General features: G+C 37.0%; 3 protein-coding genes across 3 annotated transcripts; all 3 read right to left on the bottom strand.

Moving 5' to 3' along the window:
• Window positions 1-3,893: 3,893 nt before the first annotated feature.
• On the bottom strand, window positions 3,894-5,432 carry LOC135637657 (GDP-fucose transporter 1-like). Its single transcript, XM_065150343.1, has 2 exons — window positions 5,255-5,432; window positions 3,894-5,146 (listed from the first exon to the last, which is right to left on the bottom strand). The coding sequence occupies exon 2, from the start codon at window positions 5,103-5,105 to the stop codon at window positions 4,047-4,049; it is 1,059 nt and encodes a 352-aa protein (XP_065006415.1). The 5' UTR covers window positions 5,106-5,146; window positions 5,255-5,432; the 3' UTR covers window positions 3,894-4,046.
• Window positions 5,433-8,479: 3,047 nt separating this feature from the next.
• LOC103979266 (uncharacterized) lies at window positions 8,480-12,435 on the bottom strand. The gene is made up of 6 exons (XM_009395344.3): window positions 12,276-12,435; window positions 12,091-12,133; window positions 11,909-11,992; window positions 11,598-11,787; window positions 10,191-10,458; window positions 8,480-8,916 (listed from the first exon to the last, which is right to left on the bottom strand). Exons 1-6 carry the CDS (start codon window positions 12,339-12,341, stop codon window positions 8,701-8,703), a joined length of 867 nt encoding a protein of 288 aa, XP_009393619.1. The 5' UTR covers window positions 12,342-12,435; the 3' UTR covers window positions 8,480-8,700.
• An 833-nt stretch (window positions 12,436-13,268) lies between these two features.
• Window positions 13,269-18,438, bottom strand: LOC103979265 (potassium channel AKT1). The gene is made up of 11 exons (XM_009395343.3): window positions 17,955-18,438; window positions 17,006-17,371; window positions 16,781-16,838; window positions 16,380-16,697; window positions 16,036-16,281; window positions 15,847-15,945; window positions 15,646-15,678; window positions 15,370-15,555; window positions 15,032-15,229; window positions 14,860-14,935; window positions 13,269-14,271 (listed from the first exon to the last, which is right to left on the bottom strand). Exons 1-11 carry the CDS (start codon window positions 18,197-18,199, stop codon window positions 13,403-13,405), a joined length of 2,694 nt encoding a protein of 897 aa, XP_009393618.2. The 5' UTR covers window positions 18,200-18,438; the 3' UTR covers window positions 13,269-13,402.
• Window positions 18,439-23,116: the final 4,678 nt, after the last annotated feature.

Raw genomic sequence — 23,116 nt, forward strand, 5'->3', positions numbered from 1 at the left:
TGAACGAGTGTGAATCGATCAAACTAATATGGGATCATCTTGAACCAATATAAACTAATCAAACTAGTAGTAATCCAACTCAATACTATACAATTGTCGGATGGAGCCCTTTTTTACCTCAGCCAATTGCTCAAGATAATATATATTAGATTTGAGACTAATTCAACCCAAAACTTAAAATTATTATATTATAGGTTATATCCATTATATGTAACTTAAACATTCTAATCCCCAGTGATACATCACCATTCTCTCAATTCATCTTGTTCTATCTCGCACACAAATATTCGCAATTCATTTCAGTAATAATAACAATCCAAAAATTAATTCCCCTCACTAACTCTCTATCCCAAAACAATGAAGCATATATCTTTAGTGAGAGAGACAACGATATCAACTGCACCTATTTCCAGTGGCACCACCGGACCTAACTCCATTCAACTGTTCATTTAAGTGCCCCTTTGTCAAGTAACAATCGAGTAGTAGAGGAAGTTGGAGACGCTCTACCAGTTCTTATCTTCATGGTGACCAAAACAGCAGGTCGGCGAGAGCCTCCATGACTTCCTTTCCTCTATGTTGTCACATCTGCTGCTGTTTTAGATTGCGAGGATCCAAGTGGGGTGCCCTTCGACATTAACTTTTGCTAATGTCGGAGTGCCAGACTTTGTTCTCTCTTACTTGCAGCAGACGATTTAAGGCACAATAAATCAATCGAGACTACCTTTGAGTTTGCTGCCACCATTCCACATGAGAAACTTTTGGATAGGTCCTTTATGTTCCCGAGTGGGCATATTTCGGTCATTACTTAGAAACCTAGAAGGGAAGAACAAAGGAAGAAGCAAAATAAAGAAAAAAATCTTTCAGTAATTTGATGGGATAATTATCCATCTTTCTTTGGAAAAAAAAAATAGAAAGATCAAAAAGTATGAAAAATTTTCTTTTCTATATCAAAATTTTTAGTTTGAATTGACGTTCAATCCTGTGTATATTAGTCTTTATGACTAGTTTATTTAAAAATTCTTAGCTCGATATAAGAACCAAAATTTATAAAAATAATAAGTATATACAAAATAAATATTGATTATAATTACACTTATCCTTACCTACGAGGGAAGATCATTAAGTCAATCATCGATAAAGATGTTGAAAATATTCATATCATAAAAAAAAAAAAGTATAAAATAATCTTGTGTTGCGCAAACTTTAATAGAGTCAAATTATACATATTAAATGAGCTCATCACTATCATATTAAATCAATATATATGTTAATATTGATTAATTTAACTTACTCTTCATTCCACTTAAGAATTCTCAACAAGAAACTTAAGACACTTTTCTTATTTGGATCTATAGGAAACAAGAAAAAGGAATAGATATCAAACAAGAGAATTATCTTGTAACATCCCATTAGTCTCACATCGAAAGTGGGCAATACGTATGATTAACTTATATAGGTTTGATGAGTGTACTATGTTAACTCTCGCTTAAGCATTTTGGTCCGTGGTTGAAGGATCAAAATAAAATTATTGACCAGTTAACTCATCAGACTCAGGCTGTGATATTTGGTATCATACCCCCTCATCAGACTCAAGATTTGCTCACTTCTCTTCGTCCAAACAAGTCATTTGTTTCACAATATAAGAATCCACGGTGATCGAAGTAAGCTTTTCATTCTTCTTTTGTGTTTGTGACTGTGTTAGAGGACAACCACTAGCCTCATCCTACCTCTTAAAGGGATAGATGTGAATGATTTGATGGAGGCATCATGATGGAGAAAGCAGTTGGATGCTCACAACTTTTGGTCCTTCTCGATTACCAGCCAACCAACCAACCAACCATTTGGATGGTTGAACACTCAACAATTTATTTTTATTGCATATTATGATGATATTTACATAAATGGATATCTTTGATGTTTTACAAGTATAAGTTCCTCGACGACTGGTGATGGAAAGATTGAGGCAAGAAAGCGACCCACATGGGAAAGACATTTAATGACATGGATATATATATATATATATATATATATATATATATTCTTAATCCTCTCAACATGAAAGATAGTTACCATAAGTCACTCTTTCAACCAAAGATTGCTTGATCCTAAGACAAACTCATTTTATATCATAAGTCGTGTCCGTGGGTCATTATTTGGGCCCAAACTCCACCCTTAATAAGTGTCAAGCGTCATCATATCATAAGTCATTATTACGTCAATCAACTTAAGTTATATTACACTCCAATTTGTTTTATCTTCTTAAATTATTTTTTTATTTATTAAAAAATATTTTTAAAATATTATAAAAAAATAATTAACTTCAAATCATTTTTTTCATGAATCAATTAATTTAAATTCATGATCTCAAATTTAAAACTAATTAAATAATAAAAAGTTATAAATAATTCCTTAACACATAAATATATATAATTAAATAATTATTTAATATTATAATTTAATGATCATTATTTATTAATCATAAAAATAAAATTAAAATTAAAATATTATTATGCATCATACAAATTATAATAATTTTAATTTTAAAATATATATCAAAGTTGATAATATTAAAAAAAAATAGAGGATCCTACCTCTCATCAAAGATCCTATCATAAATTCTCACATTACGAAGCTCTCCTCGGGATCCTATCATCGTGAGGAATGAGAGAGGAAGATCCCTCCTCCAAAAGTAAATAATAATTTATTTTTTTAATTTTAATTTAGTTTTTTACACATAAAGATAAAATTATAATATCTAGTTCTTATGATTCACACACAAAAATAAAATTAAAAACCATATAACTCATTAGAAAATAAATCAACTAATAACTTAATTGATTAACTAAGATAATCAATTTTAATCATTTCATTAACCATACTATTAAAAAAAGTTAATAATTCAAATATAGTAACATATTATTAGAATAATTTAATTTATGTTAAGGAAGAAAAATCTTCGGAAATTACAAATATAGCTCATATTCTTTTAACTATTGTGATCTTCCTATATGTACCTCAATGTTAATATCCATAGCGATAGTTCAACTTCAAAAAGATACTAAAAATATAAAATATTTCGAGTTATAGATCGGTACCCTTTACAATTATGATTTGACATTTTTTTATTTTTGAGTCTAAACTAACAGTGATTAACTAAAAGGATTTATCTATAATTTGAAGGGAATTATCTAATATTACTAAATTATTTTTGAGTGGACTTTTTACAATGATGGATAGTTTTAATTGCAAATGACTTATAGTCATCAAATTTGACTTTGTGAAATTATTTGAACGTGTCCTGTGTTTTTCAGAGAAGAGAAGTCATTAAGTATTTATAACTTAGATGAGGCAAAAAAAAAAATTTTAGAGGCAAAAAAATGTCTATGTCATATATTCCTTGCGAGTATATCTCATTTTCTATAAACAATTATATCAAAGGTTTATTTATCAAAACTCTTATAATGATCAAATTAATATGCGTTCACAAGCATCTAAGGCTCATAAGTGTTTATTAGTTTACTTTAAATAAAAACATACTTATTCTTATAACTATTCTTATAACTATTCTTATAACTATCGATTTAATGAGAGAATATACTCCTGTATTTTATTGCTCTTTGATATTTTGGATAGTTGATGTAGCATGTCCAATAGATATTGATTGGATTTCATGTATCGAATTTGTATCTATCATTTATCCCGAAAGGAATATGTTATAATTAAGGAATATGTTATATAAATAAACTATCGCAGTGCTCTCCGCTACATTACAAGTGGACGATTTGAATTAGTCTATGAGAACTACTAAATTAATATTCCATCACTAATTTGAGTTTAATATGACATATTAAATCAATGATAGATCATAACATATTAAGTCAGCAGATCAAGAAGACCACAATGTCCAATATAATAGATAAGCAAATCAAAATGTCATGTATAATCCTTAACAGGACACACTTCATGGAGTAGGAACAAGAGGAAGACTATGCCTCGATCTATCTTGCAGTTGCGAGACATACATACGCCGAAAGAGAAAGTTATCTTCAAGGTTTCTTACCAGACACAGGCATCTCTATATCTTGCTCAACCTTGTCGGAATCGCCGTCATCTTCTTCTCCATTGTCTATGAGCTTGCTAGTCTCAGAGCTCTGCTTGGATGGGAAGGAAGCGGATCCTGTGACGGATTGCTGATAAACAACACCCCCTACGAGAGTGGAGAGCAGGCAAGCCAAGCCCAGAGGGCTTGCATGCTTGTCCCAGATCATCACGTTGACAGCAACGGTGAGGAACTTGTTGGCCACGCCGGTCACCGTAAATGCCGTCGCCGAGATGGCTCTCCGCGTCGCAAACCCGAAGAAGCTGATGAGCAACCCAAAGACGCAAGACAAAGCTACCGCGACAATGGCATCCAGCTGCAGCCACCCGCTGCCGGAGCTCATCTTTACGGCGGTGAAAACATCGGCGTACTCCCCGGTGACTATCCAGAAGACAGGGGACATCAACAAGGATATGAAGTTATTGTAGAAGACGAAGCCCCAGGTGTTGAGGCCGAGGTGGGTCACCATGTGCTTTATGTAGACCATCTCCGTCGTGATGGTGACCAAATAGGCGACCGCCCATGAGTAGGCGGTGAGGGTGAAGGCGGAGTCGGTGAGGACGTACCCCACGGCGCCGCCCAGTATGATGACGAGGGAGAAGAAGGTGGACTTGGAAGGGCAAGGCTGCTTCCTGAAGACGGTGTCGGCGATGGCTACGAGCAGCGGAGTCAGGGATCGGAAGACGATGAAGGTGTCGACGTTGGCATGGCGAAGCAGGTTGGTGTTGGTGAAGATCGCGAGGTAGAACACGGCGGCGGCGGGCAAGAACTTCTTGGCGTTGTCACGGGTGAAAGGATCGTGGTACAAGACGTCCAGTTTCCCGAGAACCCACACGACGAGGGCAGAAGTGAAGTACTGGAATGCGGTCAACAGGCCGGGGTAGCTGAACTTGGTGACGGCGTACTTGTTGATGATGGCAAGCAGGCTGGAGGAGAGGGAGTATCCCACGACCAGGCCGGCCGTCGTGAAGTACTGCTTCGAAGCATCAGCTGCAACCGCGTCCATGAGCTTCTCGATCTCGACCGATCCAGCCTCCCTCTACAAGCCTAAGAAGAGTCGACGGAGGAAACCCATCACAATTCAACAAAGCCCTTCGAGATGGCGATTAAGTATATTAGGAAGAGAAGAATGGTGCGCGGTTTCTCGGATCTCACGTCTCCTTCACGCAGAGCCTTAATTAGTCAGCAACGGCACGATCGATCGATGTACATCGATACCAATGACCACGTTCAATGGTGTGCATTATTTAACATGAAGAAGGAGGTGGGAAGACGAATTCCCGCTGCTGCCAACCGAAGGAACCGTGCGATACCGTCGAAGCACGACCTACTCGCCGCTGGAAACCATGGCTTCGGACGGCGCGATGGGCCACCTCGGGCCGTGGGCGGAGACACTTTAGTGCGACGCCACGCGACGGTAGGTGGTGGAGACGACCCCTGACTTCAGTTTGTCTTGTTGTGCAGGAGTCATGGATTGAAGGCGTTACCTACGCAAGGAAGACGTGCGGGCACGTTAATAAACATGGTGCGTCATCGAAGTCAACTCGTAAGGTTTCTTAGATGCTTGTTGCAGCTTGTTGATAGACCAATAGATTAAGGGGAATAGAATTCCTTCTTCAAGATCTGCTGCCTGGAAAACGAAGAAGACGATCGATTGCATGCGTTGGATTCGATTTTCAAGTTAGTAGGCGTTCGAAGTTGGAATAAAGTAGTAGAAAAATAATTGAGAAGGTTTTAGAGAGTTTCATACCTTAAAGAACATCTATTTATAGCATGTGTTGATGTGGTAAGCATTCTCCGTATCATATTTCACTTCAAGGATATTATAAGTTTTGATTTGCGTTGATATGGTGAGTATTACGGACTTGTTTTGTTCAATTAACATAACATCCACATGTCAGTAGGAAATCTATGGTTAAGATTGGAGAAAGGAGACTTGTTCCTTGTCTTTACATGTAAGATTCGTAAGAACTTTGGATTGTTGCTAACACATGTTCAACTTCGCGTTGAAGATCGATCGTTCAAGCATAGAAACAAAAAATAAATCCTAAATATGACACATGATCACATAGATTTAGTAATTGTCAATGGAATTATTGAGTTTGTTTAGGACTTTAGCTTATCGTTCAAGAATGGTGACTTATGATTATATTCAATTATGTGAAAAGTTCATCTTTAATATAATGAAAAAGGGGAGGATTATCTTTTTGACCACTCACATTTACGCTCGTATACCTCCTTCGATTACTAACTTGAGTATCGAAAGGATCAGATCAGAAAATCTCTCCCAACCTCAATCTTCATGCACATTATATATTGCGAACTCTGTGTTTTCATCTTGGGGAAACATCAAACAATTTTATACATATGAATTCAGATAACATCGGGCTAACCAAGATGTTAGTAACTTCTTCTCGTAATAAAATTTAAATAATCTTAGCGGCTCCCCCTCCCTTTTTTTTTTCCTTATAAGCATCATCTTTTCAAATTTCTTAAGTTTTTCTTCCTTCACAACAATAGTCGTATATTGTTTTCCTCTATATTCCTTCTTGAAAGACGTCTTGTTTATTCTTGAGATATTTCTTGATATCTCTAGAAGAAAAAAAGAAGAAGAAGTGATATATAGGAAATTTAGAAAAATAGGATGCTTCGTAAGAAGAAAAAAAGATGAAGTTTTACCAAATAATCTAGAAATAATATGGTGACAACAGATTACTGGTGCCCCAAAAAATAATTCGTTACTAATTATATCCAACTATCATCTTGAGTTTGGGTCAAAACATAAGTAATGCTGTCATCAATTGATGCTATATTTTCTCATTTGTTGATGAAACAAATTTCTCAACTTTCTCGCTTATAAAGATAAATATAAGTGAAAAGAGAACAGGAAACATCATGTATCTCTAATGCGATAGAATTAAACCAGAAACTTCCACAATCTTTTGATACGATAAAACATGATCACGAAATATCTTAATCTCCTAATATAGTTGAATCTGGTCATAAAGCATCCTCAATCCTCTAATACAATAGAATTCTACTACGAAGCATCCCTCACTTTTGGTAAGTCAACAAAATTACATCTAACATTCATGATGTGCCTAGAATTATTTACCAAGAAGAACATTGTCTCCTAACACCCTTTGTGTGCCAAAAGGAAATAAGGTCAATGGTAAGAGAGATCTCACATGCATGTGTACATTTGAACATCATATCATTACTCGAATGCCACATCATTAAATATGTTGAGTGTCCCATATTATTGGCATGGTGCACAATAATATTAATTATAATTATCGATAGTTGGATCGGCCTTTCACATTCGAATAATCTCTCACAATTTCACATAATTTCTTTCATGAATTAATTCTCATTTACTTTGACGATTGCTATAGTCTACTATGAAAGGACTAATGTATCTTTTCAAACCCTCCGAATTTTTCATCATTAACTTTTGAATACTAGATATGCTTTTGTACACACATCCTGAATTTTACATTAAGTCCCTCCCAAATCCATCATCTTTCGATATCAAAAAAACTAAGATTGGTTTTAAATTTTTGTCACTTGGGATAGTACAAATGAGCTTACTATTCCTATCTTGACAAAAAACCCAGCGAGCACGCCAACTTGGACGTGGGTTATGGGTTGACTAAACAGATTGGACGTGCGTGAATCTTACGTTGATGATAGATAGGCACATGAAGTTGTACCTATATGACGCGAACAGCGGGGATAGACGATGACAAGCATCCACTTAGCGATGCTGGCGGCAATGCCGGGAGTTGGCTCCCGATGAAGCATCAGGAGCGCTCGTTCATAGTCCTCGTCGTCCTCGTTATCACCATCTCCTGTCAACGACTACTCCCACACAACTAGAATATTCGCAGCAGTCAATTCTTATCGCACCGTCTCAAAACAATTTCCTTTACCCTGTACGGTCTCAAAACATTGCGGAGATCTCCTCCGATGGCTTAGTGCTAATATTGCTTTCGTGATATCTGATCGAGCATTATTCATAACGCTCTTCTCTTGGCTTGATTGTCAATTTGACTTCATGAAACAAAATGTAGCTTCCATTTTCATGTAATAGCTTGCTCCGTTCACTGTCTTCTTGTGCCCAACTAGGTAACATTATATTTAATTTAGATCAATATTTATCTTTATTTATATCAAAAACTGATTCATATTGATATGCATCTTTCTTGTACTTATCTAACATCTAATTTGTATACACACACGTCCAACTTTCAATTTCATTTATATACCAAACAAAAAAAAGAAAGGATAAAAGAAAGCTTCCATCCTCTGAAAACTTTTAGTGCCTTCTCCCAAGAAGAATACAGTTGTAACAAGTCGCACTGAAACGCATGCAAGACATCTAACAAAACAATTGAGCATTATAATGGTGGTGAGGATATGACATATAGACACCGACAAATCAATCATGCAACTCGGTATAATGTTGTAAAAGGAATGCAACTCGGTACAGAATAACACAGTTACTGAACTAGAAGATCAAAGACTAATGTTGGATTAGAGAAGCTAGCTTGTATCCGAGATGAATTTTTACATGAATGAAAGGTAAAGAAAAGAGGGCCTTAATTTGCTCCTACGGTTACGGTGAAAAAGTAGAGCTTCAAAACCACAGCAAGAGCCAAGTGCAACAGAAATATTCCGGCGACGATTAGAAACCATCTCTCTCCAGCAGATTTGATGTGCGTATGAAGATTCATGGCAACAAAAGCCGCGGACATGAATCCAGCACCACCTACAATCACCCATCTGAATATCTCCACAGGTACAATAGACAGGCACTGTAAAATTATGAGGATCAGTGTCTTGTATAAATTTGGAAATTCAATCTTTACTATTGGAAGGTACTAATGTAAAATAGAGTCCAAATATTGATATCAGTATCGACAAAAATATATGGTAAGTATGATACAATCAACCATGTTTCCATACATACAAACCCTTGCTTTCAAATCTTGACAACATGCTATGAGCTTGTTTTCAGCCATTGACAACATGTTGTGGGTTTACACAACTGACCAAGCTTTCCATAACATTTCACTGTGCATTTATATGGTTATCCCTTTTACTATATTTCCCATCTAATACAAGATCATCTGGGGAAAAATTATTAGACCAATTCAACCCAGCTTATGTATATTACACTAACAATGCCTGTCACCAGAAACTGACAATCAAGGATCAAAATAAAAGGAATTTCCTATTTTGATCAAATATTTGGTAACTTTACCTTCAAAATATTATCAAAAACCATATTTTAGACTTATTTTGTGCAATAATTCTTCTGTTTGACCATACAATGGTTAAATTCGAACACAAAACCTATAAAAAAATGTTAATCTTACAATAAAAGAAGGAAAAAGGTGGGCCCATCCTTCTTCTAAACCATAAAGTCATATGAGGTTAAATGAAATCTACGAATTACAGGCAGCATGTGCCATCCTCATTTATGAAAAATGAGCAGTGAAAACATTTAAAGAGGAAAAAATAGTGCCAACTTTTTAATCAAAATGAATCGCAATATATATTATTATATGAACCTAGTTATGGCATGATTTGCAAATTTTACCACTAGCTCAGTCAGCAAGTGTAAGACCACTAACATCAACCATTATGGATAAGCACATGACTTTTTGAAGTTCAAAATACGGCACAATGGAATTAATCCACATGTCATAAACCATCAAGATGATGATAACTTCATGAACCAAGGGATTATTCCTTATAGCTTAGAGGAAACTATGACCAGCAATAAAGATGGCATCCATCTTTGCATGGCAGGAGGCAAGGTAACTTTTGGCAAAATAGAAGGTTTTTCTGAAACCAAAATGACCATTCAACATGCAACTGTTTTAAATGTATGCAAAGTGCTATTTTAAAAATTAAATTACATACTGTAATCTTAGTCAATTAATGCAAAGTAAGAACTCAGCAATCTACAGTGTTTCATTGTAATACTTGCAGCTACAAATAACCAAATCACTTTAATGAAAGATAACAACCAAGTAGGAGAATGTAAACAAAATATAAAATAAACACAACTAATATAGCTTACCGAGGCAGGAATGAATATAAACAGAGAGTATCCATACAGACACCAAAGTTGAACAAGGCCAGATGGTACTGAGAAGTACTTGAGAATAACGTATAAACCAAGAGGAACAAAGATAACATAACCATAAAATAAACCGGCAGACCAATTGACCAAATTAATGTCATAGTCCCACTCTTTCTTTTCCAATTTGTGTGCTACATAAGTAACGAAAGTGCCAATGGCAGCTGCTACAAAAATCAAAGTTGTGCATATCCAGAAAGGTCCATACCTGCCAGAGTTATGAAAAAAAATTATTTTATATATATAATAAACAATTACAAACATACAATATGGGCACCAGCTCTCATATAAATGCATAAGTTCATATGTTTGACAGAAAAAAGGAACTAAGCTAGTCTCATGAGGATAGCATTTCTGACAGGTTTGACGTCCATGATCAATGGTTTTCCTGCTGTATCAGGAAAGATGGAGCACAAACTACGCATCTACATCACTTAACAAATAACTTAAACATATAAGGAATTACTGGTCATTTAGGATGCAAAAGGAAACACGGCAAAAGAAGAGAGAGAATCCAGGATGGAGCACAAGGAATACAACTGCATCACTTAACAAATAACTTAAAACATAAAAGGAAATATCAGTCAGTGGCAACATATTTTCAGAATAGTTATTTAGGATGCAAAAGGAAAACCACAAAAGAAGCAAAAAAAATCCAGGAGTGCGTTTACATTGCACATAGATTTGCACCAACATGTTCTTTCAAATTCAAGAAAAAAAAAAATCAAATTTTCAGGCTGTGCATCACAAATAGTAGCTAATTTTGGTCCAAAGCAGCCTCAACATGGGATTAATAGCAGGCAAGTAATAGATAGGACTTCAATTAGTGCCCAAAGTACCTGGTGAATAACTGTGATGTCCAATACATTCAAACCTGATTTGACTCACTGATGTATTGTTTGGTTCGAACTAATTTCAGTCATAATCTTAGTGCATATAATTAGATCAGGTTCTTGGCTACCTTCCCCAGCAAACCATATTCGGTTGTATATCAGCATTCGACGATTTTACTGATTTACTTCATGTCATTCCATCTAAATTATGATCTTTCCCAATTTAGCTGATAATCAGTTGCATGAATTTCTCAATTGTAAGCTTAATTCCTAGAAATAACTAAACACAAACAACCTAAAAAGATTGAATTAAATTGTCTGTTCTGACCATTAATTCATTAGTTGATTGAACACAGATCGCCTAGAGTAGAACGGCCTTGGATTTAGTTATCGGTCTACATGGGAAATGAATGCATATTCGATATATCACCCGGTCTACACAAAAGAAAGAACGGTGTCGAATGAAGTGGAGGAGAACGTAACAGCACTAAGATGGGTTGGGTGGGGAACATACAGGTCGGGGTTGTCTGCCGTCTTCTCAGTGAAGTTTCCCCTGAAAGGGAAGAGGGAGTCTCTGATCCTTTCCAAAACGTCGGAAGTATCGACATCAAAGTAGGGTTTGTAAGCGCCCACCGTGAGCGACTGCATCCACCCGGTCGGCTGAGACTCGCTGGAGCCACCTGAAGCCGGCTTCGAGAAGGTGTCTAAACGATACCGTCATCGTAAATTCATGCCAGATCAGATCAAAGGTGAATTGATGATAAGGATTAAACCGACGCAATCCATTGATTTACGGGGACGGATGGATCGGAAGAAAGAGAGTACCGTCGGCATCGGAAAGAGGGCGGAAGACGACGGAGATCTTGCCCTGGGTCTCCGAAGAAGGCGGAAAGGTTTGGAGATTGGATTCTGCAACGCCAGCAGAAAAACAATGAGACCTCACATTCCAACACGAAGCAGATGTCTCGACAGGAAGGAAACCGGGCAACCCAAGCCCCAATTCTTACCTGTGAATCTGACGGTGGCGATGCGATCGGGGCCGGAGTTGGCCTGAAAAAGAAAAATTAAAGCAAAAAATACGAACAATCAAATCAACGAAGAGGGATGGAGGGTGGAATGGCGAGGTGAGATCGATCGATCTGTATGTATCGGAAAAGCCAAAGCTAGCAGGGCACGAGGGAAGATGGCGTACAGGAGCAGCAGCAGGAACGGAGCCGGCAACCTTCTGGTTGTCAATGGAGGTGTAACCGGACATCATCTTCTCCCCTTCCTCTTCACTTCCCTACCCTACGAATTATTCTGCGCTGGCCTTTCCCTTACGAAAACGCAACTCCCTCGGACCTGACTTGAACTAAATCCGCGAGATTGCGATGCGTCTCTTTTATACTATCAGAGCCTGAACGAGTCATTTAGACTTTCAGGTTCGGTCAGAGCTCCCACTCTCAAAAGATGGCAATGGGATGGGACACGTGGATTTTACTCCAACTATCCTCGCTGCACCACTCAATATATATATATATATATATATATATATATATATATATATATATATATATATATAAAACAGTAACTACTAACGTTGTAATTATTTTCATCCCAAATCATCTTCTCTCCTTGCAATTATTTACTTTTTATACTTGTTCACCAAAAAGCAAAGGAAGTAACATTCAATAATTTTAGTATTCCACTTCAATTCTGTAGTTATAATTTTGAAATTTCATATATCATCATTAAATATTTTGATCTTCACTTCTCATTTTCTAAATTTAATTTACTAATATATCTAATTCACTGAATCAAAATATTTTTGTACAAATAAATATAAAATACCAAATATTTGGAAGAGATACAATGTGAACCTTCAAAATTTGTGAAAGCAATTTCTATCATCTCCCTCTCTTTCTTTTTTTTATTTAAATAATATGTGTTCATAATCTTAAATCATTGAACATCAGAGACATTATCTCAACCTATCATTCTATGATACCCTATGATCAGAAAACTGCTCTAGTCGACCTCCAACTTTAGCACCTAATATCTTAGGACTTATTTAGGACTAAGATATTGACCTATTTAGGACTTCAAGAAACATGATCCAAACAGGGTTTACTAAGTGTTAAGTGCCACTCGAGATGACTAGCCATGTTGATTACCCTGATGAGTTGCCATTTTCAAGATTTCCACACATTGGAATATTATTTTATTCATGTGATTTCATGATGATACATTCCAACATGAGACCCATTCCAGAGTTGCTGATACCTATGACTAATGATTACCAGTGAGTCGTAATGGAAATCCCACCTTTCTGCTGCTGCCTTATCCCATCCAAGCATCACTCGCTAGAACAAGGTGGTCACCGTCCCTGATCAATTTTACATCATCCACCTCTGCTCCATCTTTTGTGAGGATTCTAGTGGGCAAGAAGTCAAATTTCTTAGAACCAATGTCAAGAAGCTCCGGCAATGAATCTGGCATCAGGACAAGTTTGCCAGTAGTGTTTCCTTTCTCGGGACAGCTAATTGTTACACGGAGTAGGGGTATACCGTGGCAACTACTACCATTGTACATCCCGGTGGACTTCAGCAGGCCAACAGATGTGAGCAATCGACTATGAATCTGCCTGTTGACATGAGCAGCTGATATGATTCCAAACAGCGAGTTATGGAAGCTTGTCTTCCGCAACCGATCACTCCTCTCCCAAGACAAGTCTGGCCTATCCTCGTTGGAAGAGAGTCGAATTGCAGGCTCACTACTGTATCTTCCAACGGAGTGGGAGGCAGGTGTTGACACAGGTACAGAACTGGTGGCAAAGTCCTTCTTTGCTTCAAACAGACGTTTTATTTCTTCATGGCCCTGCTGATCGGCTAGTTTCCTGGGAGTCCAACCATTGCAATCTGGCGTGTCTATGTTAGCTCCTCGTTCAAGTAAGAACTCGACCAGTTGGACATTGCCTTCACAGACAGCAACATGGAGAGCCGTAGTCTTGTCTTTCTTGGGCACCGTCACATCTCCTCCATAACGGATGATGTCCTTGAGTAGCTCTAAACTGTTCTGCTCGGCAGCTGTGCAAGCAAATGACCCCATGTCGCCAGATGAGAGAGCAGCACCATTTTTTATCAACAATTTGACAACATCCTCATGCTTCCCAACCATAGCCTGCCACAAGGGAACACTTCCTTCGGAATCTGTACAATTCAGATGTTTATCCACATCAGTTATATCTACAATCATCTTCCCCAATATATAGTCATTTTACTGGTGTATAATTAGATACTACACAAGCAAAATAATCCATCCGGGTTTCTTGTTTGGTTTATACAACAAGGGTTGGATAGTAGAGTCTGCTATGTTTTCCTTGGTCACATCCCTAATAAAATGATCAGATACCCTGGGATTCCCCAAGAAAAGTACAAAAGAGAAGGAATCACAAAACTTTATTAGGTTTTTGAACAACAAACATATTTCAAAAAATGAAAGGAGATAATTGACTATTCAGAGAGAAAGCATAACCAAAAGGTTAGTATGTTTTATCATTTTAGTTTATAAGTCAAAAGCTTATCTTCTGTTAGCTTATAAACAGTAAAAAAATTAGTTCTCCTTCAAGGAAAAACGAACTCATCCAAAAATGATCAACTTGATGTGTGTAACGAACAAAAACCATCTGTAGGAGAAGTGTCAAGAAATTTCTAGATAATTAACAATACCTTTTTTGCTGGCATGATATAGTTAGTGCTAATGTTAGTGCTGGTAACTAAATATTCAGTTGTCTATACCTGTGCTGTTGGGATCTGCCCCATATTCCAGCAAGAGACAAACACAATGCTCATTTCCCTTCGATGCTGCTATATGCTATTTATCATACACACAGAAAAAAAAGTCAATTTCAGTGTTAACTTCAGGAGAAAATGAATATTCTATGAATGCCAGAGCACATAAATTCCAGACCAGTGCTGTGTGCCCGTTACTGTCTGATTCATTTGGGTCTAAACCGCGTCTCAGGAGCTGATGCAACAGTAGATCATCGTCTCTAATAACAGCAAAACTCAGAGTAAGAGGCAAATCCAGTCGGCCATGAGTCAGCATTTTCTCTATATCTCTTGATACACCTTCCATCACAGGATCACTGTTCTGATCTTTCAGATACTGTACCAAATAAAAACTGCATGAGATCAGAGTATATGAAAGTCATGTGTGCTAGAAACAAAATACAAAAATCCACTTCTTGTAAGAGAGAGGAGAGCAATAAAGTCTCAAAGTTGCTTAGCAAAGTATGGTGTAACAACCTGAAGCAGATTACTAACTATTTTTGTGCCTTCTCCAACATTTGACTGAACAATACTAAGGAATGTAGTACGATTTAGCCGTAACAGCTGGCACAATGATCTGGTTCGTGCTGTGAATAGTTGTGGTCTGTAACAAAGGACTCCTATCTCCCCAACAAGGTCACCTGACTTTGCCAACTGAACAATCTGCAATCACATAAATTTCACAGAAACCTCATCAGCTTGTTAAGATAGAACTTCAGCCTGTCTGTCGATTGCCAAATCAACTCGATTTACCTGTTCTGTTCCACTACTGTGATCTATTAGATCCTGCAATGATTCAGAGAATCAGCAACAGGACATGAAAGTTAATTCAATAGAAATACAGAAAATACTAAAGAGTTAAGGGCAACTGGATACCCTAACATGCATCCTAATAAGGAAGATAGGACTGCTTAGAAAGTCACAATTACACCTTAATCAGATAATGAACATTACCATAATTCCAGTGATTAGTACATAAAAGTCTGTAGGTGCTTCATTTTGCAAGATCACATCTTCTCTAGGTGGAAAGTATTCGGCTTTCATTTCTGAGACCTTCAAAGTTGACGCACAAGGTGAGAGCATTGTATAGGTAGTAACAAACTGGAAGCACTCAAGCAAATTAAAGCAGTATATATGTATTACCAGCTGGAAAAGCAAATCATTGTTAACCCCTCGAAACAAGTAGACATTAGAAACGAGAGAGTAAAACAAGTAGTGGGAAATGCTGGAACGAATGGCTTTAGGAAGGGCATCAAGAGTTTCTTGCTGCTGAAGCCCTTCAGAGTCTGTCCTGAATTTCAAACTGAGATGTGAGATCATCTGGTCTTGCAGCCGAACTGGAAGGTGGTTTCTTTGTGCAAAACTTGTGGCAGCTTGAATTGTATCCCTCTGAGTTTCATGAGGACATCCATGAAAAGAAACAAAATGAGCCATTAACTACATAGGCCAACTTATTGCTTATGAACAAATTGAATAGATAATCTTACATATTTTCTTGTTCTGCTAGTTCCATGCACGACCAAATTAGTCATATTTCCGATCAAATATGCTGTCAACCCAAGGTTAAAGAGCATGTAAACAATGTCGAAAACCATCTCCCTTGTATTTTCAGCATGCAAGTCTCCATAACCGACAGTAGTCAGTGTGGTGATTGACCAGTACATTGATGTCACATAACGGATCCACAAGCTTTTCTCATGGAAATCCGGAATAGAGGCCCCAATCCATGTTCTGCTAGGATCAGGATACCTCGCAGCAATGAAATAATAGAAGCATCCAGCACAATGAACAGCAAAGAGGGTGACCTAGGAGATCAGAGCAGAAAAGAAAGTCCTTTTAGAAACACATCAGAAGACTACAAGCAGGACCTATCTACTGATATACTCACACAGATAAGCTTCGCACATCGAACCCAAAAGTAGTTGAAATTCCTATCTTTCTCTAATCTGTAACTCAGAAGAAAGAAGATGGATATAATTCATGACGTTGAGATGATGTCAAAGTAATTTGTCATGCAACTAAACATATAAACCACATCATCATGCATCTTGGAGGATCAAAAATCTTGTATGAACAATAACCAAAACAACATGAATCAGACCCGATCATATACCTAGCAAAGAGTGAGCTGACTCTTCGGAGCCTCCAGAGCCGAAGCATGTTGAAAAATCCATAGGAACGGAGATTCTTAGGCAGAATTTTTCGAGCGATTTCTGAAGGGATAGTGGAAGCAACATCCAGAATAAACCAGGTGGACAAGTATCTCCAAGCTATTTGTTTCCGACTGTCTATAAGCAGGTAAGTCGTTCTGTCCAGGTAGGCCACGAAGAAGGTCAAAACAATATCGATGGCAAAGAATACATTGACGATGTTATCTATCAGTGCGAGCACTCCTCTTGACTTATCAAGAAACCCGAACTCAAATGGAGATACCCAAGCGGTATAAACGACCAGAATGACAAGAAACGTCTCCCATGACCTGCACCAAACAATTCTGATCTCAGCAAACTGTTCTAAACTGGAATCTCTGCCATCTCCATACAATTCAGATGGTACAATTGTTAAGTAGTTCTTTAGCATCAAGATTCATCAATAGAAATTGCTTGGAAATTATCAGTAAGTAGTGATCAATTTGAGTAAAAATCAATGAAGAACTCCCTAATTTGATTGGAAGCTCAAACTAAAGACGAAGCAAGTGACACGAAATGAAAGCCATATGGACCGAGGACGCAGTAAGAAAAAACAACAATCAACCTAAGGGAAAAAAGAAAAGGAAAAAGAAAGTAAAAATGGAAAAAATTCCACTCGAATTGTGTCTTGTTCTTGTAGAATCAATCAATAAACATGCAGGTAAATCAAAAATTGGAAAGTCTAAAACCAGAGATTGACGAACACAAGAAAGGACCCGGAAGCATTTATGTTGCTACATCGCATTCTTTCCCATGTCTACAAGAACAAAGGAACAGGGACCGCTGATCGATGAACCGACTGCAATAAGTTACAGAGGGAAAAAAGAATAGGGAGGAGGAAGGAGAAGGGAAGTAGTAGTACAAGCGGAGTACCTGTATCTGCGGTCGTAAGGGGAGACAATGAAACTCGGGAGATTGACCCGGCGATTACTCCTGGCGCCGAGGGACGGAAGGATCCCGCTCGACAGGCTGTAATGGCTGCCGTCCCTCGACAGCTCCCTCTCCGCCTCGTGGCCGCACATCATCGCCAGCGGCATGATATGGAACACCCCCGTCTTCCTCTTCTCCGCCATTATTGCGGTACCCTCTCTCTCTCTCTCTCCAGTGTTCATCCTCATTCCATGGCTTCCGCGTGACTTGTATATATGGAGGCAGGCGTGCTCCGGAGGAGGAGAGGAAGGTAAAAGAGGGAGAGGGAAAGAAAGGGCAACATGGATAGAAACACTGCCTCGATCACGAGGTCCATTAGTGCAAACTCTTATGTATTCTCTCCCAAACAACCGCCATGGTGTTGCTGCGAAGAAGATTAAACCTAGGAAAGATTACTCCTCTGCTATACTATTCTACGTCTGCGATGGTTCGGCTTCGTGGTGCGAAGACGGAACGACCCTTCTCGGTTCGTTCGAACTCCAGAAGATGACGGTGCCGCGTCGCGTCCTCTTGCTTTGGTCGGATCACGATTACGGCCGAGGGAAAGGGTGGCTGCGTCGACAGCAGTCCAAACGAACAGTATGTCAGGGTTGGTAAATGTTTCGGATGTTCAAAATGCTTATGTATATGAGATATCGGATTTCATTATCTATGATCTAAGAGTCAAAAAAATTAGAGTTTTATCTTTCTGTAAATAACTTTTGTATTTTAATTTTTTGATGATGAAAGAGTGATCTTAAGATTTTCCTCCCAAGAGGAGGATGAGGGAGAAGAGGTTAGAAAATTAATAGCAAGAAGTCTTTAAGTTAGATTTTGATTCTTCGAGATGAAAATTATTTTGAATTCAAAAAAGACTCTTTCCTTGAGTCTGTCGTACCGTCGAAGTCATTATACATTCGGACTTCTTCCACGATACCTTTCTCATATTCAAGTTAGTAATCAATTTGAATCATTCGGATAAAAAGTAGGTTATAGTAATCAATTTGAATGATTCATCGATGGATAAAAAGTAAGTGTAAATGCTATCATGCCACACCTAATTCAAAGTGGCATTAATCATATGACAATGAGTTAATGGTTGGTTACTTGAGGTTTTATCGAGATGTTGATCACTTGACATCGAAATGTTAGTACCAAAGTATTAATTATATATCGTCGAAGAAGTATCTATCATATTTGATATCAAAGAGTTAATCAATTTAAATCAATTCAATTAGTTAAATTTAAATCAATTTAATCAGCTAATCTCCGTGTCTAAATCAATTCAATCTCAACGACTAAATTTAAATATAACATAGAATATCTCTTGAGTTCAATTTAAATTTTAAATTACCTTTTAACATATTCTCTTAATTTACATCTGTTTCAGTCTGAAAATTACATAAATGCTTTAGTTTTTAATGGCTTCGTGAACATAAATTTAAGTTAATTATCATTCACATCGACCATCTCGTTTTTTTATTTGATGTCTAAAAAATATAATTTTATTTAAATTTATTTCTTTCTGACATAATTGATTGGATACTATGATGTCGGTAAAAGTTGAAGAATTATCATAAAAAAAATTTTGATGCACATTATAACTTCTTATGATGAAAACAAAGATTATGAAATTATTTTAGAGAAAATATAAGTCTATTAACACTTTTGCTTGAAACTCTATTATTTACGTACACTAAATAATATACATATTTGATGAACATAAAAATGAACTATAGATTATTTTGTATATTATAAAAAATTAAAAAAAAGGACATATATTAGGTTTCGTTTATAATTACACATTGATTCAAATAATTAAGGATGAATTTTTTTCTAGGAGTGATGAGGGTAATAATTGCAATAAGACTCGCGTGACGTCAGTTGCCCCAGATGACGCCTCACACCTCTGTTGACCTGATGAGGCACCCGGTCAAAGCGGACCGGAACGCCTACCAAGGCACATTAATACCCTGCTCAGGCTCGATCCCCCACGCCACGCTAACGGCAATGTCAGACGCTACCAAAAGTACGATTCTGCTCCCTACGGGCAGGCACATCATGCAACGGTAATTCTTACTATAAAAACCCTCATGCTATGAGGGAATAGGAGAAAGAAAACTCGGCTAAAAGAGAGCGAACCCCCCACGACCACGGACTAACTTGATCGTCGGAGGGGTCGGGCCAAGCTCCCTGACCCCACCTTTGTGCAGGTGTGAAGCTGAAGGCCCCCATTAAACGCGTAGGCAATGAGTTCTTGCCGGGAGAGAATAGCGACCCCATCCCAATCGGAACACCAGGATCGGCCACCTCAGCAGGCGGAAAGAGCGTCCCAGGGAGATCCCCATCATCCGGGCCCAAACCAAGCCGTGTCGATCCCGAGGCCACGGCTTAAGATTGTTTACACTAACAAGGAGGTATTCCTTTTTTATATTTCCCAAGAGACACTCATCTTTTGATAATTTCTTGTTCACCTTTTACATGAAGCAATAAGAGCTCTTCTTTTTAATGGATTGAGCAAATTGATTTCCTCAATTACAATATTTATGAATCGATCTATAGTATTTCAAAAATACTATAAGTTTATTCAAAAATATTATAATTGGCAAGCTATAGTCTCTCCTTTTATTTTTTATTATTCCTAAACCGATAATGATACATATTTGAGTTCTTATTTTTTTAATAACCTCATTTCTATTGGGTTTTGAGTACATTTGCTTCAGTTATAATATTTTGATAAAAAAATCAAAAATACTACAAGTCTATTTAAAATCATTATAACTACCATAAAAGTCTCACTATTTGATTTTTTTTCTAAAATAATATGCATAATTATTGGAATCCTTTTTTTGTATATAAATCAGTTTTTAATGGGGTTTGAATTAATTTGTCTTAATTATATTATTTTGATGGAGATGTCAAAAATTCTCTAAGTATATTCAAAAAAATATAATTAACAACATAAGGGATTCGTCTCATTCTTTATAGAACAGTTCATAAGAATATATATTTATGTATGTATATATATATTTATATATATATATAAAGAAAGAAAAAAAAAAGATAGGGGCCATATTGTCTCTCCATGGAGTGTTTTGGGAAGATAAGTGAAACATGAAGGCTTGTAGAAAAACAGTAAAAAGGGATACTTCACAAAAAGCAAGTCAAAAAAAGATATTGTTTTCTGAGAATTAGACAAATAATTAAAGAAAAAGTGATGCATGAATGAAACCCGATGGGTGAGTGAATGAAATAGTTCCCATTTCCCGGGGGGAGTGTATGCAGGTAGAGTTGATGGATTGAGACTAATCGAACAGCACAAACAAGTAATGTCATGCGCATGCAGTTCACGGATCATCTGTTGCATCATCGTCTCATGTGCACCATATGCCAACGGAGGAGACCTGTGAGCCTTTGATCACTGTTACTAATCGTGTACCGGAAGACCGAGCACGGTGGCAGAATAATGGTCACACCACAAAATGTACGGGATGGGGGTGGTTGTGGTGTCACGTGCGTCGGGGGGCGGATGAGCGAGTGGTTAGCTCCGTGGGGATCGCTTGATTACCATAGGACAGGGGATAGGGGTGGTTGGGTGGATTGCGTGGGTTCAGTTGGTCGGCGGCGGAGATTCCGATAGAGGAGCAATAAATGGATTGCGATGGACGAGACATGGCAGCTGACACCGTCATCTCCCTTCAATGAACGCGTCATCAGTTGCGGCAATCAGCGGAATGGCAGTGGCATGGGATGATTCCAACACCAATTGGACGTAGACACGTGGCTGCGGACTGTCAAAATTTCTATTAGATAATATTTATGAAATATTTTTGATAGGTATATATATATATATATATATAATCGTATCTGTTAAATTCAATATATCAATATTCACCTCCCTAATCTAAATAAGATAATTATTCAATTGATTTTATTATAATTAAAAAATTAAAATTAATAATTTTAATATCCATCGGATTCTTATAAATCGATTTAAATTTTAATCCATCTATCTAGTTCTTATTTTCAAATAATTATAACAATAAATTCCATCGATCGTAGTACTTAAGATGATGTTGTGCCCTAAAACATTAGTCATATAATATTTCATTCAATTTGACCTCTGTTTTAGATACAAAAAAAAAACGTCAACCTCTGAAAAATCACAATTGATGTCTGCTTCGGTCGAGTTTGTGTGTGTGTGAGAGAGAGAGAGAGAGGGGAGATGTTATTGGAAAGTGATGGGACCAACTCGAGTTCAACGTGAATCACGTTCCTCGGCCTCAATAACGAGGGCGGTGAAGTAGCTATCAAGAGGCAAGTACGAATCTCATGCTCGGTATCCATAGGAAGATTCCGACACATTTCTTTCGTTTTTATTTGTTGGATTTGGTCCACCTTCAAACCCTCAAATTACGTCGAATGCTTTTATATTTTTAATTATTTCAAGATGGATTCGAGTCCAAAACTTTGATGATCATAATTTAATATTATGAAATTCATATTGTTAATAAAACAATTTAATATTTTTTTATTATGTTAGTTCAGATAATCTCAACACACATATTTCAAATAATTTTGATATTCATATTTTTGCTTGAATTTGCTTCGCAGAGTGAATAAGAGCATGTAAGGTTTTCTTTTTTTCTCTATTTATTTGCACGATTAGATCACATAAAGTTTTATAAGAATATCCGCTTATTTAAACAAGAATGTCTAAAGACTCTTAATATCATTTTTTTAATATCTAAATCAATTCGACCTAAATGTGTAAGAATATCCAAAGTGATAATCAAGATAATCCATAGATGACTCCAAGATGAAAGTATCGATCTCCAAGAACACTATTTATATTAAGATTGATGTCGAATTTTTTTTATGAGGATAGATAAATGAAGTGTGGAGGGTTAGCTTTCAATATGATCTTGAAGGAAACAATATATAATTATCCTAATATCCTATTTTGATATTTTATGAATGATATGAGAGACAATTTCAAACTATTATCCATGAGGATAGATAAATGGAGTATAATTTAAATCTTTTCTTTTTGTATGATGATTAGATGTCGTTAATATATTTTCTATCAAAACATAAATTTATCGGGCAATATAGTTGACTAATGA

Source organism: Musa acuminata, chromosome BXJ1-3 (assembly GCF_036884655.1).
Source record: "Musa acuminata AAA Group cultivar baxijiao chromosome BXJ1-3, Cavendish_Baxijiao_AAA, whole genome shotgun sequence".
NCBI classification, from domain to species: Eukaryota; Viridiplantae; Streptophyta; class Magnoliopsida; order Zingiberales; family Musaceae; genus Musa; species Musa acuminata.

Bases quoted from the DNA above. Each gene is read 5' to 3' on its own strand.
- LOC135637657 (XM_065150343.1), bottom strand. From the start codon at position 5,105: ATGGACGCGGTTGCAGCTGATGCTTCGAAGCAGTACTTCACGACGGCC.
- LOC103979266 (XM_009395344.3), bottom strand. From the start codon at position 12,341: ATGATGTCCGGTTACACCTCCATTGACAACCAGAAGGTTGCCGGCTCC. The intron at 11,993-12,090 runs GTAAGAATTGGG...CTGGCGTTGCAG, and splicing joins CGCCACCGTCAGATTCACAG to AATCCAATCTCCAAACCTTT. The intron at 11,788-11,908 runs GTACTCTCTTTC...GGTATCGTTTAG, and splicing joins CCCTCTTTCCGATGCCGACG to ACACCTTCTCGAAGCCGGCT.
- LOC103979265 (XM_009395343.3), bottom strand. From the start codon at position 18,199: ATGAGGATGAACACTGGAGAGAGAGAGAGAGAGGGTACCGCAATAATG. The intron at 15,679-15,846 runs GTAATGTTCATT...GAATCATTGCAG, and splicing joins TACTAATCACTGGAATTATG to GATCTAATAGATCACAGTAG. The intron at 15,556-15,645 runs GTAAATCGAGTT...ATGTGATTGCAG, and splicing joins ACAGTAGTGGAACAGAACAG to ATTGTTCAGTTGGCAAAGTC.